The following is a 16,822-nucleotide window of genomic DNA, read 5'->3' on the forward strand; positions in this document are numbered from 1 at the left end:
TAGTTATATCCGCTAGGTGGTATCAAAATCGTATAATATTTAGCACGATGACAGATACAGATGCCCTAATAGCCACTTTAGCTTGAAATTGACGGTAATTTGATGTTGAAATTACCTAAAATTTGCTGCCCGAATTTAGCGTCAATTTGACAGTAAAAGTTGAAAAGAAAAATTTGCGGTTAATTTTTGCTCAATTTAAAGGTAACTTTTTACGAAAAAAAAACTCGGTAATGTTCATTCTTACCATTTCAGAAGGTAAGCATATTTATAAATAAAATTGTCTACAATTTGAGGGTAAAAAAATACTTAACAATTTTTCAAGTCAAATTAACAATAAATTGACATAAAATTTACCTGAAAATTGATGACAACTTTGTTCTAGTCAACTTCTGAAGTGAATTTGCATTCTAATTCGGGCAGTAAATTTACGTCAAATTCAATAGCAAGTTGCATACAAATTGACGTCCAATATGGAAAAGTCCGAAGTTGACAGAAATTTGACGAAAAATTCAACGAAACTTTTGTAAGTAAACTTTTGCTAAAGCAAACTGTGCTATTAGGGTGTTGTCATTGGCTGTCGTTGGCCGAACTACCCTAATAGCACAGTTTGCTTTAGCAAAAATTTTCTTGAATTTTTCTTCAAATATCCGTCAACTTCGGACTTTTCTGTTTTCGACGACGATTTGCATACAACTTGCTAAACAATTAGACGTAAATTTACCACCCGAATTAGAATTCAAATTCACTTCAAAAGTTGACTAGAAAAAATTTTTCGTCAATTTCCAGGCAAATTTTTACATCAGTTTATTTTATGTATCAATTTGCTTACCTTCTGTAATGGTCAGAAGAAACATTACTGACTTTTTTTTTATAGTAAAAATTTACCTTTAAATTAAGGAAAAATTAACCGCAAATTTTTCTTTCTAACTTTTGCTGTCAAATTGTCGACAAATTCAGGCAGCGAATTTCAGGCAATTTTAATATCAAATTACTGGTAATTTTAAGCTAAAGTGGCTATTAGGGTATGCATAAGGATATACATATTAGGGTGATTCAAAAAACAAACAAATTTTTTTTTTCTTCCAAACAGGTTCAGAAGTTTCGTATGGATAAAAAAAGACGCCTGTGAAAATTAGAGCTCTAAATATTAATATTAACATTGTCCGCATTGCACTTTTCTATTTCCCATAAGAATATCATAGAAAAAAATTTTCTTACGTCTTCTGATTTTTATAAGTAGCTAACGATGCGTCATAGGAATAATTGATAGGCATATTTTTGTAGGGAATTGAATGCTCTACAAAAAAAGATTTTTATCATTTTTTAAGGAATCTATTTGTTCAAAAGTTATTTGAGGTTGAAGTCGAATTCATATTAAATTTTGAGATTTTCTTACTTTTCCGGCGAAACTATCAGACCTATTACAAAATATCATTGAACCTTATTTGTAGACAATTTTATTCCCTAGAAGTTATTTTCAATAGAGTTTTTTCAAATTCCGCATTGTTTTCTAGTTATTTTTATTTTAATGGCATGCTCATAAAAAAAATAGTCTTCTGATCGATTTTAAGAGCTTGACATTAAAATGAAAATAACTAGAAAACAATGCGGAATTCAAAAAAACTTTATTGGAAATAACTTCTAGGGAATAAAATTGTCTACAAATAAGGTTCAATGATATTTCGTAATAGGTCTGATAGTTTCGCCGAAAAAGTAAGAAAATCTTAAAATTTAATATGAATTCGACTTCAACCTCAAATAACTTTTGAACAAAGCGATTCCTCAAAAAATGATAAGAAATTTTTTTTGTAGAGCATTCAATTCCTTACAAAAATATGCCTGTCAATTATTTCTATGACGCATCGTTAGCTACTTATAAAAATCAGAAGACGTAAAAAAAATTTTTTCCATGTTATTCTTATGGGAAATAGAAAAATGCAATGCGGACAATGTTAATATTAATATTAAGAGCTCTAATTTTCACAGGCGTCTTTTTGTATCCATACGAAACTTTTGAACCTGTTTGGAAGAAAAAAAAAATTTGTTTGTTTTTTGAATCACCCTAATACATATATATATATATATATATATATATTCTAATAACCACTTTAGCTTGGAACTGACAGTTATTTGACAATTGAAATTACCGAAATTCGCTGCCCAAATACGCTGACAATTTGAAAGCAAAAGTTGGAAAAATCAACTTAATGTCATTGTTTGACGGTAACACTTGTAGTCAAGTTGAATTAAAGTTACATTTTAACCGTAACTGTTTGCTCTCCAATATTTTCCTTTAAGTTGGCTTCAGAATACGGCAGTGTCTTGAAGTTCACTTGCGGTTACGGTGGCTATTAGGGTACTTTCCTAATAACCACTTTAGCTTGAAATTGACAGTAATTTGACATTGAAATTGCCTAAAATTTTCTGCCTTAATTTGCCGACATTTTGACAACAAAAGTTGGAAAGAAAAATTTGCGGTTAATTTTTCCTCAATTTAAAGGTTAATTGTTACTACAAAAAAAAGTCTGTAATGTTCGTTCTTACCATTGCTGAAGATAAGCGAATTTATACATAAAAATGTCTACATGACGGTAAAATACTTTACAATTTTCCGAGTCAACAATAAATTGATGTAAAAATTTGCCTGAATATTGACAATAAATTTTTTCTAGTTATCTTTTGAAGTAAATTTGCATTCTAATTCGGGTAGTAAATTTACATCAAATTGTATAGCAGGTTGTATATAAGTTGTCGTCAAAAACGGAAAAGTCCGAAGCTGACGGACATTTGACGAAAAATTCAAGGACACTTTTGTAAGTAAACTTTTGTCAAAGCAAACTGTGCTACATGGAGATTTCAGAAGTCCCCATGCTGTGCTATAAAGGAAGTTTCCTCATGTTATGTCCTCAGTGGTCTCAAGTGCCTCCACCTATTAATTAATTAGTGAACTTGAAAATCATAAATAGGCGTGCATTTAACTTCCATTCGAAATTTACACATTGAGATCTTACAACATTTATTGCATCTTATCAATAATTAGTCGATAATTTAAATAATAAATCAATGTATTACATACTTATTAAATTATTTATTTAGATTATAAGAAAGTTGGAATAAATAGATGAATAAATCATTATATTGTATTCGGAAAAATAGAAACATAGTTTTAGTGATTTTGGAATGTTTCCTGTCACCCGATACCTAAAACCTAAATAACACGCTTAAAAATCATGAATAGACCCTTTTCTAGTTTGAATCCATTGAGATTCTGAAAAAAATGCATTCCATTGGGTCAGAGGGGCGGGAGGATAAATAGTTAGCATCATATGCTAGTTGTAATAGGTGGAAGGTGCTGAGAGGTCGAACTAGTAAGCCATTTGATGTTTTAAATTTCTGACAGAAAAGTCCGACGTTGTCGGATATATTTGACGTTAACTTTAAAGGGAACTGTCGTTAAACAATTGCAGCTCTTTGTCTTATAAAAATTAATTAATCAGGTTATGATATTTAGCAGTACAAAATTACTACAATTGTTAACAAACAATTTTATTGTTTCTACAAGATAATACTATAAACAATATAGGCTCACTTGACTTAAATTATAAATCGATTTCTAATAGTGTATGTTAAAATCATTATCAATCAACACGACAAAAAAAAGACAAATCCTACCAAAAACAGATTCTCTGTATAAAATCGCGCCAAGTACACGTTTAAAATTTTTTACAATTAAGAAAAGATTCTTTTTACAAAAAAAATAAATCAAATCGAAAAAATACCAAGTACCTAATATAATTCAAAATCATGAAAACCATTTTCATAGAATTGAAAAAATATTGAAAAAAAAAATTTCAATGTACTTGGTGTGCCTATAAACTGGAAAAAAAAAGAAAATTCAATTTTATTAGAAAATAATTTATATGCGAAATCAATTCTAGAAATTAATTTTGCTTGAATAAATTTAGTAATGCACACCAAGTACATTGAAATTTTTTTTTTCAATATTTTTTCAATTCTATGAAAATGGTTTTCATGATTTTGAATTATATTAGGTACTTGGTATTTTTTCGATTTGATTTATTTTTTTTGTAAAAAGAATCTTTTCTTAATTGTAAAAAATTTTAAACGTGTACTTGGCGCGATTTTATACAGAGAATCTGTTTTTGGTAGGATCATGATTTATCCGGGGAAAATGACATAATATGTTACTTTTTCAACTCTTTGTCGTCGATATCTTTTAAACTAATTGACGGATTTTGATATTTGATGTAGCAGTCAGCGCGTTTTACTGAGTTTCCGAGCTGATTAGATTTTGAAAATGTTTGATTCAGTCCTTTCAGAGATATTCGCGAAAATCCTTTTTTTACCATTTCTTTCTCCGACGATATTTCTCGAACGAATTAAGCGATTGGGATGGTTGAGGCGGCAATCGATACGTCTTATCAAGTTCTAGAGCTGATTAGATTTTGAAATCGATCGTTTGAATCGTTTTCGAGAAATTTAAAAAAAACGAAAAAAAAAAAACTTTTTTTTGTAATTCTCAGTTATCTTAGGGTCTACTTAATCGAATGATCTGAAAATTTCAGGAAAGTTGAGGGCCAATAACCTCTTTCGAATGCCGCAAGAACGATTTGAATCGGTTACAGTCGACTCTGTCTAAAAGTTCTCTGCCTGAAGGTTCCCGCTGTCTATAGGTTCCAGGATACATTGCTTAAAGGTTCCCGGATATTCCCCCACCCGCTTTCTCGAGTGACGAATCACAATTCAGTTTTCGAGCGCTAACTTTAAATGCACGTTTTTTTGAGGTTATGTTTACTGCGCAATGTGTTCGTTTTAGCGTGCGCCTCGGCGCTCGAGGGGAATATATTGTAGGGGAAGTGCTGATGGTGGGGAGAGAACCTTCAGGCAATGGTCCTGTCCCGACGTGGAACCTTTAGACAGAGTCTACTGTAATTAGTTTAAAAGTTATGAAAGGTTTACACACACACACACACACACACACAGCTTCCTAGGACCCCAAAACGTCAACATCTGATAAAAACTCGATTTTCGAAAATCGGGGTGAAAACAACAACTTCCCGAATTTTCGAAAATTTACAATTTTCTTAGCGGGAAGTTAACAAGAACTCAAAAGGAATGAAAAATTCAAGGTGCAATTATAAAAAAGAAGATGTAAAATTGGCTGTAGCTGAGGCTTTAGGTGGCATGAAGGTTGCTGAAGTTGCTAGAAAATACAACATACCGGAATCAACAATTAGAGCAAAAAAAATTAACAAATATCGTGATTAACGACCTGGACCATCAACTGTAGGGTGCCACAACCTGTGCCTAACGGAGGTTACACGAAATGCACATTTGCATCAAAAGTAAAAGTGTGTAGTGACACGTATGAATAAACCAATGACAGATAAAAGTTACGTTCGGAGAAACGTAGGAATGAAGAACATGATGGATGTATAATGTTCGTTCTGATGAACGTAATCTCTGAATAAAGTTTCCTTCGATAAACCGAAAGTTTGATCAAAGTAAAATTTGTAGAAACGGAAGAACGGAAAACGAGACATTTGTAGAAATGGAGGAACGAAGAATGAGACGTTTGAATAAACGCGGGTAACGGAGAACGAGACGTTCTTCGTTCCTCCGTTTTTTACAAACGTCTCGTTCTCCGTTACCCGCGTTTATTTAAACGTCTCATTCTTCGTTCCTCCGTTTCTAAAAATATCTCGTTTTCCGTTCTTCCGTTTCTACAAATCTTACTTTAATCAAACGTTTGGTTTATGACGTTCTTCATTGGTACGTTTCTCCGAACGTAACTCTCATCTGTCGTTTGTTTATTCATACGTCTCGCTAGACACTTTTACTTTTGATGCAAATGTGCGTTGTGTGTAACCTCCGTTAGGCACAAGTTGTGGCAACTCAACTGTACTTAGCGATCAAGAAGAAAATGAGCTCGTTGAGTGGATTTTTCATTGTTGTCGACAAGGGTTCCCGGTGTCGAAACAGAAGTTGGTACATAGTGTAAAACTTTTATGTGACAATGATGGTAGAGAAACTCGTTTCAAAGACAATAAGCCTTGAAGGTCATGGCTTGAAGGTTTTTTAAAACGACATCCGAATGTATCAGCAATAGGGTGTCCGTTATTTCCCAAATTGATTTTTGAGTCTGCAGCGCCCTCAAAATTTTTAGTAAATGCCCTAAAAAAAATTATGAAACCCATATGAGCTCTTAATATTGATAATAACCCGTGCCGCAAACACGATTCATTTCCCATTTAAATAACATGGGGTTTTCGTACTTTTTGCAATTAATTTTTTCTTTGCGAAGCCAGTTGATACATTGCTGCGGCACCGAATTATTTTTGTAGGAAATTGAACGTTCTACAAAAAGTTTTTCTGAAATTTTTCAAAAAAATCACTTTTGTCAAAGTTATTCAAGGTCAAAGTTGAACTAAAAATAAATTTTTTTTTTTTTTTAACAAAAAATTATCATTATTTACATCCATATTTATTATTTATTGCCGAAAATATCTTATTTTAACGATTTTTTTGGGTCTGTGAAAATAATTGAAAAGAGGAGATTTAACTGTTATTGGAAAAAAATTCCCATGAATTAAAAATTTCGAATTCACTATCACTTTTATGAAAAAATAAAATTCGTGGCTACGCATGCGCACGAAAGCAAGATGTAGTACCATTACAATCCAGCGTCGTGTTTGGCTATAGTCAGTAATTATCCAAATCGTTCTGTTGTCAAAAATATTTTAGGTGTTTCTAGTATTAATATTGATAGTGACATGTGACTTATATTATTATTCAGAATCAGTGGTGTTTAACGTTGTCATTACTGACATTATTTTTATTATAAAAACATAAATAAAATTTATAAAGTCTTCAAAATCATAATTATACTGCTATAATCATTGATTACCGTACGAAGGACGGTGTGGCTCAATAAGTTATAGATCAAATTGAACGGAATATAGTATAGTGCCGGATAGCTCAACTGGTAGAGCACTCGGCGCGACACTGAATTGGTCTGGGTTCGATTCCCAGTTCGGGCAGTCTATATTTTTCTCAATTTATCTATAAATTGTCTTATTGAGAGGTTTGCATGTTTAGGTTTCCACTATATTTAAATGGTTGATATAATCATTGATTTGGCAGTATAATTATGATTTTGAAGACTTTATAAATTTTATTTATGTTTTTATAATAAAAATAATGTCAGTAATGACAACGTTAAACACCACTGATTCTGAATAATAATATAAGTCACATGTCACTATCAATATTAATACTAGAAACACCTAAAATATTTTTGACAACAGAACGATTTGGATAATTACTGACTATAGCCAAACACGACGCTGGATTGTAATGGTACTACATCTTGCTTTCGTGCGCATGCGTAGCCACGAATTTTATTTTTTCATAAAAGTGATAGTGAATTCGAAATTTTTAATTCATGGGAATTTTTTTCCAATAACAGTTAAATCTCCTCTTTTCAATTATTTTCACAGACCCAAAAAAATCGTTAAAATAAGATATTTTCGGCAATAAATAATAAATATGGATGTAAATAATGATAATTTTTTGTTAAAAAAAAAAAAAAATTTATTTTTAGTTCAACTTTGACTTTGAATAACTTTGACAAAAGTGATTTTTTTGAAAAATTTCAGAAAAACTTTTTGTAGAACGTTCAATTTCCTACAAAAATAATTCGGTGCCGCAGCAATGTATCAACTGGCTTCGCAAAGAAAAAATTAATTGCAAAAAGTACGAAAACCCCATGTTATTTAAATGGGAAATGAATCGTGTTTGCGGCACGGGTTATTATCAATATTAAGAGCTCATATGGGTTTCATAATTTTTTTTAGGGCATTTACTAAAAATTTTGAGGGCGCTGCAGACTCAAAAATCAATTTGGGAAATAACGGACACCCTAATCAGCAAGAATATCTGAAAATTTGTCCTTAACAAGAGCTAAGGTGACAGAACTTCAGATTCGTGGTAGGTTCCTGACTATTACAGTGAATTTTTTACTGATCAAAAATTTTCGAAAATTGATCCTAAAAGAGTTTTCAATGGAGATGAAATTGGAATTTCAATGAGTCCAAAGCCACCATCAGTACTTGCTCCAAAAGGCACGAAAAACGTTTACAATGTGGTTGGTAGTAGCGAGAAAGAAAACGTCACTGTTCTAGTCACCGCAAATGCTGCTGGTGATTTAGCACCATTTTTATTGTTATTTGCAGGGCAGTGTTCCGAAAGATGTTATTTGAGTTGGACCTCCAAATTTCAGTTTTGGCCATTCTGAGAATGGCTGGATGACGGCAAAAAATTTTTACGAGTATATTACCAATGGTTTTTTCCATGGGTAGAAAGCAAAATTGAATTACCCATTATTTTGTACATCGACGGACATTGCTCTCATGTTACGTTGACATTAAGCAAATTTTGCAGTGAAAATCAAATTATTCACATAGCTCTTTATCCTAACGCTACACACATTCCGCACATTTAGAGCTGCTTATCGAAGATCTTTTGAAGCTCTGTGTCATGATTCCGGTACTATAAGTATCAAAAGATGTCAAGTTGCACATGTGTTAAAAAAAACTTTTGAAAGTTTAGACTTAAGAAAAATTTTAGAGAACGGGTTTAAAACTTGTGGCTTATATCCTGTTGACGTTAACGCAATAGATTTCAATAAAGTGTTTAAAAAACAGGGAAATTCATCAAATGAGACACTAAGCACTTCTGAAGAGGTAATAAATACACCTAAGGATTCAGCAGCTCTAAAAATGTTAGAAAGCTTGATAGACGAGGATAAATTGTTATCATTTAAAGCTAACAATAGTTCTGTTTGAAAGGGAAATAAAGAAAATGAAAGCCTCTATGAAATATGGTTTAAATTAACAAATTCATATGGCAGTGCCAATGTTTATTTTAACACCGTACATGTTTCTGTCCAGGAAGTAAGTGGTGTACATCAAAATAGTCAATTTTTATCAAATTATTTTATAACAGATTTATAATAATTTATCTTCATCATTTCTAGCCAAACATTTCTAACACTGATGAAACGGAACAGTCACTCTCTGAAATGCTACAGCTACCGATTGTAGACGACCCAGAGGCAGATCCATCAGAACATAATCTGGATTATGAAACAGTACTTTAATTATTTTCTTACTTACTAACCTAAATTTGTTTAATTACTATCCTTAATTAACTAACACAGTTTTGCAGATACTATTTATGATATCTAATTTATAAATACTATATTTTTAATTAATTTTTTTTTTTTAGTCAATTAAGCATTCACATATGCTTAATTGCTCATTTGAAAATCTATATATTTACACTCAAAAAATTATGTATGTTATTGAATTTTCTTAAATAAAATGATTATTTTTATAATCGCAACTCTTTTTTTTAATAACATCGTTTGCATTTTTGCACACCTCGAACGCGAAGCGGAGAGGTAGTGCTCTCCTGTCACCAAATTTTAAAACTGAGTTTCGGTCAACTTCTATCATCTCCACTAATTTTATATAGCACTTAATAAATAAAAAAAAAAAAATTACTAATAGCAAAAAAAAACTCTAATAAATAATTCTAACATAGTTATAAGTTTTTTTATTTAGACTTATCAAAAAAAAGTTAATTGAAAAAAATTTTACTTGAACGTCAGTTGGTCTGTACATATGTGAGCACGATATCTCTCGACAAACTTGATGAATCAGTTTGATTTTTTTTTTATTAGCTCCGGATTTTATTTCTTATGTACTCTTTCAAATATCACTGTTTTAAACCGTCACATTCATTAATAATAATTAAATAAAAACTCAAAACTGATGGTTTTAACTAATAAAAAATTCGCCATTTCTTCTCCACAAATAGATATACACAAATGGATATAGAGTTTTTAGTTCATCTGAATTCCACGCTTCGCAAGCACTATTTTTTTTTTTTTTTGTTTTTTTTGTTTTTTTTTTAAATAAGTTAACTATTATTTTTTTAGCAAGTAAAGACAAATCGCCGGTAACGTACCGTTCAAAAATATTTCGTGTCAATTAAACAGATACATTTTTTTCAACTTATTTAAAAAAAATATTCGGACAAAAAATTAATAAAAGTAAAATGATTACCTATTCATAATATTACATGAGTTTTTGAGGTGTGCACTTTTGGATTTTCCAAATTATTTTTTATTTTTAAGATTGGATCAGAAAATATTAAGTGGCACTCAGATTTAGTAGTAAATGATGTTCGATTTGAATGGAGAATTAATTGCAAGTACGGAACAAGTTTTGAAATCTTTCTCTAATTTAACTACAATCTCCACAAAGTCTCTCCAATCACAAAATCCATCTATTCCTGTTGCTTCAAGTCTAAATATTCAAGCTACTGATTCAACTCCTTCCCCTTCTGCATTATTGCCAAAACAACTGTCTTTCAGTACTATTGATATTCAACGTTCTCCAGTAAAGACACCAGATAATCTTCCATTAGCAAACATCACAAATGCTGATCCATGCATAGACAAATTTTCTGATCTTTTCAAAAAGTTACTTCATTCGCCTAAACCTGATTTATCAAATAAAAATAAAAGACGAAAAAATAACAAAACTCTTATTCCATCTGTTTTATCTAGTTCGCAGTGGCAAACCATTAAAGAAAATAAAGAAAATCAAAAACGTATAAAAGCTAAAGAAACAATTTTAAAGCGAAAAATTAAAATTGAACAGCGAAAAAATAAAAAGAAAGAACAAGAAAAAGAACGCGTAAGGAGAGAAGAAAAATTAAAAAAAGGGAGAACCAAATTAGCAAAAGAAAAAGAAAAATTTGAAAAACAACAGCAAAAAATTAAAGATGCGGTGGAGAAACAAAAATTGAAAGAAGAAGAATTGCTAAAAAAATTAAAAGCTGCGGAAATAAGAAAACAAATTGCTGAGCGTGAAGCTGAAGAAATCGAATTACAAAAAAAAAATCAATAATTGGTAAAATAAACAAAAGTATTTTCTGCCCTCCGGCCGGAAAGTGGCAACTTTCGGGCCGCTGCCCCAAACGAAGTTGCGACTTTCCGGCTTCGTCGAGCAGAAAAATAGTATACGCACCTTGGCCAGTAAAAAAGAAAGCCTCAGACCACATGTTTGTCAGCCTCGGCTTCGCCTCGGCCAACAATTACATGTGCTCTGAGACTTTTCTTATTTTACTGGCCTAGGTATGTAATATACTATTTATCGTAGCTATAAAACTATGCTAGTCAATTTTAGTATTATTATTAAAATGTGCTGTGCTTACTTGTAATATTATTTTTTTTAATGAATATAATTCTTAGTTATTTTAATACACTTATAATTGTTTTTTCAAAGTTTTTTTCTTTAAATTTTTATCAAATTCTTAACTTTAGACCCTATTGAACCATCCGCAGTAATGAGTACGCAGTAATTGGGTCATTCGCAGTAATTGGCATGCAGTAATAAGGGCAAGCCACTTTAGGCCCCGCAGTAATACATGCATATAGACTTATCTTTAAAATGCTTATTATTTAAAGAAAATATTAGTTTATCTCATTGTTGATTTTTTTCAAGTTAATAATAAGTACAACTTGGGTATAAAAAAAAAATATCGATATCTTGGAATAAAATTCATTAAGTATATTGCTTTTGAAGTAAGACCTACAAAAAAATCGCAGTAATACCCACACTTACCCTAACCAACTTATTTGTTACCTATGCAATTCAGTAAGTTGGAGCAGATCCTGTTTCGTTAAAAAAAAATGTTGACAATTTGCCAGTTTTACTTGTCGAAGAAAATGAGGTTAGGACATATTTCTGAACTTGAGTAAAAAAAATAATATATTTACCTCATTGAAGGCCATCTTCTTCGTTATAATTCCGCGTGGCTCTCGGGTGGTGCTTCCGGCACCTCCTTGTCCCACTTTAAAGTTTGTGTACAGCAAAGATGTATAATCTCTTCGATGTTTTTGTTAATGTTATTGTTGGTGATGTAATCTTTATGGTTGGACACTTCAATATTGATTGTTCCAAAATCGTTGTTGTAGTCGTTGTTATTTTTTTTGCCGCCTACACAGACGGCGTCAACGTTTCTGCTACTTCCTGGTGATTTGACTTTTTCGTGGTCGTCCTCCACCCTCACGCTGTATAAAACGACACATCGAGGATACAACAGGAACAAAGTACACTCGCAGTAATTCAATAAACACAAGATAGCTGCAAATAGGTCTAATATTGTTCCTATTGCTTCGTTTGACGTGTGGGAGCCCTTAGCGACACACATACGTCACGAGATCAAGTCAGAGAGCACCTTGACCCCCCGACAGGCCAACACCACTTGACTGTTTTTTCTTCAAAAACACGTCGCCATCCAGTTGATACGTGTTTTTGTCTATCGTTTACTTCTAATGTTATATTTTTTTTCTTTGTGATTTACAAAATCATTGTTTACTATTTATTTTTCAAATTATTGCCTCACATGAAATTTTTTATTTTTAAAAGAATGATTTTGATATCTACCTTGTCTTAATTATCATCAATAGATCTCATGTCACTGACGCACGATTATGAAAGCAGCTTAACATTAAATAAGTTAAAAATTGTAGGTTATCTCCGATCGAGTTAGTTAAATTTGATTAAATTCAATAAGTGAATGTTTTAACACTAAGTCGTTAAAAAGATTGTTTTTTTTTTACACATATTTTACTGTTGAATAAATGACCACAAATAGAATAGCGCCATTGTGATTTTGTGGTAATACGCATGTATGATCCTTACTGTGCGCGCGCATTAAACCTCAGTGATTGTAAAGTAATCAAGTTGATAGCGCTAGTAGTTAAACTTTATTTTCTACCGTACCCTATCCCTAATAGCCACTTTAGCTTGAAATTGACGGTAATTTGATGTTGAAATTACCTGGAATCTGCTGCCCGAATTTTCAAACAATTTCACAGCAAAAGTTGAAAATAAAAATTTGCGGTTAATTTTTCTTCAATTTAAAGGTAACTTTTTACGAAAAAAAACAGTCAGTAATGTTCATTCTTACCATTTCAGAAGATAAGCAAATTTATACTTAAAATTGTCTTCAATTTGAAGGTAAAAATATACTTAACAATTTTTCAAGTTAAATTAACGATGAATTGACATAAAATTTGCCTGAGAATTAAAGACAACTTTTTTCTAGTCAACTTTTAAAGTGAATTTGCATTCTAATTCGGGTAGTAAATTTACGTCAAATTGTATGGCAAGTTGTATATAAATTGTCGTGAAAAACGGAAAAGTCCGAAGTTGACGGACATTTGCCGAAAAATTCAAGGAAACTTTTGCTAAAGCAAACTATTATAATAGCACAGTTTGCTTTAGCAAAAGTTTCCTTGAATTTTTCCTTGAATTTTTCGGCAAATGTCCGTCAACTTCGGACTTTTCCGTTTCTCACGACAATTTATATACAACTTGCCATACAATTTGACGTAAATTTACTACCCGAATTAGAATGCAAATTCACTTCAAAAGTTGACTAGAAAAAATTTTTCGTCAATTTTCAGGCAAATTTCTACATCAACTTATTGTTAATTTGACTTGGAAAATTGTAAAGTATTTTTTTACCGTCAAATTGTAGATAATTTTTTGTATAAATTTGGTTACTTTCTGAAATGGTAAGAAAGAGCATTACTGACTTTTTTTTTCTAATAAAAACTTACCTCTCTAAATTGAGCAAAAATTATCCCTGATAACCAGGGTTTCTTGTACAAAAATTGGTATTCATTAGTTTGCGACCAACTTGACGACAAGCTGTCGACTACTTTAGCATTTGCAACTTTTGGCTACAAGTTACCGCCACTTTCTGAGAAAGTTGACGCCAGTATGGAGCCGCAACTGGAATGCGGGTTTCTTGAGAAAATGGGAGGCAACTTACCATCAACTTATTGAATTTCCAACTTTTGCCCCCAACTTTCTCAGAAAGTGTCGATCAACTTTGGAAGTATGGCAGTGTGACAACCGTACTCCGAATTTCTCTGCTCTGTGCCAACTGTATTCAAAATGGATATTTAGGTGCAGCTATAGTTTTCCGAAACTCTACTCTGTGCTTTCTTTACTCAAGGAGAACTCTATTCCATGTAAACTCTACTCCATTAAAACTGTACTCAATGACAACATTACTCAATGGTACAACTGGTAACATACTGAACGTTGATAAGACAGAAATATAAAGTCGTTGAGTTACCATGCAGCGCTGGATGAATATACCTAAAGTATCTAAAGATGAGTTAAAAATTTTAAAATGTCATTTAAAATATGTCATATATCATATGTTAATTACAAGTTTATGGTTTTAATTAATCTATTAATAAAAAATAAAAAAATCTTTTGTTATAGTGAGTTTGCGGTAAAGTGATGTGACTAAAATATATTTATTTTTTAAATAAAAATAACTACCAAGCATGTTTATTTTTCATGATATAATTCATGTTTGATTATAAAAATAAAGAAAATAAAAATATTTTATGAAAATAATAAAGTTGAAATACTAATAAATAATGTATCAATTAAACAATTATAATTATTTTGTGGAACTGAAGAATTTTTCATTAAAATTTTGAGTACATAAATATTTTATGTTAAACAATAGTATTAAGAAATATTAATAAACAAGTTTAATTGTTATATGAAATTATTGTTAAGTGAACTGTCAGACAGTGCCTCCTACTTTATTTGAACATTCAATGATTTTCAACTGATAAGGAATGTAAGATGTTTTTTCTAAAATCTTTAACTCAATGAAATTGCAATTGTTATTTTTTTTAAATAAATGCAAATATATTTTTTTTTAATTAATTAGTACAAATTTGTTAGCCTTATGTCAGTCGAGTTATTGAATATTTTCCAAAAGTAGGGGATACTGTCAAGAATGCCCTTAAATCTAAATTAAATTCTTTTTTTTTTTTATAAGAATTATTTTTATCAGATCACTTTTATAAATAGTAGTCCTATCGATATTTTTTGTTAAACAATAGTCTTAATAAAATGATAAATACTAATAAACTAGTAAAATTAACATATTTAGTAGCATATGTAATTGTTGTTAAGGGTATTGTCAGGCAAGAATACATCCAATTTTTTTTAAATATTCAATAACTTTTAACTGATTACAACCATTAGGTATTTTTCCAAATATTATTCAACTCAATGAAATTACAACTATGTATTTATGTTTTAAATAAATGCGAAAAAATTTTTTATCAGATTCATTTAAAAATAATTGCTTAACTTCATTTTTTTTTACAAGAATTTACACCAGAAATACTAATATTATCACTTTTTCTTGTACTTTGAATATTTTAACTGTTCGGAGATGAGTGAAAATATAAGTTTTTATGTGATTTTTTACAAACCCAGTAATGTATCTTGCCCCATTTTTTTTTTTGGTGCAAGATACATTATTTTTTTGTAGCAATATTGCATTTTTTTGGTTAAACAGAATAAAATTTCTCGGAACAAGTACTATTCTTTTCACGCAAGTATTTTTGTATTCTCCGACCAAAATAACAAATGTTGCTTAAGCCAAGAGAAAAAATTTTTTGGGAGAAAAGATCGATATGGAGAAGGGGAAAGTCACCGGTGCTAGCCAGCAGCATCGGGAGTAGTTCGGTGCTCGCCACGAGATCGCGCCTACGACATGTAGTGTCCCTGGTAAGACATTTATTTCAGAAGTGTTATATTCCAAATTTCAATACGATTTTATTCGAGTACTCCTCTGTCATTTGACAGATCAACAAGTACCTGTTTGGGTTGTACTGTAGTATATCCCATAATACATCATGACTTTAATATTTAATATTAATTTTTACTTGAGTAATTTTTGATGAATAAATAAACTGAATCAATTTCATAGATTTCTCGTGAATAGATTCCTAAGGATTTTCCGCGTAAATACTCATACCAATATTCTTGAATATACATAATAAAAACTTTTTGAATTCATGCTAAAAAATTCAATAATTAAGCATATAAACCTTAATCAATTTCATAAATTTTTTCGTTACTATATGGAAAATTACTGTAATCACATTGATTAATCAGTATCAAATCTTGTATGATTACTTCAGAAATCGTCTCATACAATCTTATTCATTTCCAAAATCTACTCAATTGTAAACTTTACATTTTTCAAAAACTTACAAGTACTTATAATCACAATATTACAGCTTCTGTTTCTTATAGATTCTGATGATTTATATGAGAATTTTAAGAAAAAATTTTTTTTGATGCACCATCTATGAGAAAATAATTGTATAAGAATTTTTGAGATTTTTCGTGGACAAATACTGATCGTTTTCTCATAGCCAATTTTTTTTATGAGATTTTATAAGACCTTTTCCACAGGGATAGTTTTTATGATATTGAAAACGTTATGAAAATATAAAAATTAATCTTAGATTCTTCGGACTTACAGTATATCAAACTAAAATGATATAAAAAAGAATTTATTAATGAATAACTTAAAATAATAAGGACTCAAATTTCAAAAGCCTACATTTTATCAATATCTGATAAGGATAATTTAAAAAATATATTTGTAATCTATAAATTCTCGTATAAGCATAAACTTAGAATAATTAAGTATAAATTTTTATTAATAGAAAATATAAAAAACATGGTTTTAAAAGTTATAATTCTAATAAATAACAAATACTCAATAGGCAATGATTTAAAAAATTGCATTAAAATCAGGATTCACTGATAAGAGCATAGAAATAAAATTTTATAGAAGAAGTTGTAGGTGAGGTAAGCAAGAGGAA

At 30.5% G+C, this 16,822-nt stretch overlaps 1 protein-coding gene across 1 annotated transcript in view; it reads right to left on the reverse strand.

The window, feature by feature from the left end:
* The window catches only part of LOC130670057 (serine/threonine-protein kinase 26), an 87,224-nt gene extending 74,429 nt beyond the window's left edge, over positions 1-12,795 (reverse strand). The window contains exon 1 of the mRNA XM_057473233.1: positions 11,873-12,795. Coding sequence (XP_057329216.1) covers positions 11,873-11,887 — 15 coding nt within the window. The 5' untranslated portion in view covers positions 11,888-12,795. The remainder of the gene's footprint in view (positions 1-11,872) is intronic.
* Between the last annotated feature and the right edge of the window lie 4,027 nt (positions 12,796-16,822).

This window comes from Microplitis mediator, chromosome 6 (genome assembly GCF_029852145.1).
Source record: "Microplitis mediator isolate UGA2020A chromosome 6, iyMicMedi2.1, whole genome shotgun sequence".
In the NCBI taxonomy this organism is placed as follows: domain Eukaryota; kingdom Metazoa; phylum Arthropoda; class Insecta; order Hymenoptera; family Braconidae; genus Microplitis; species Microplitis mediator.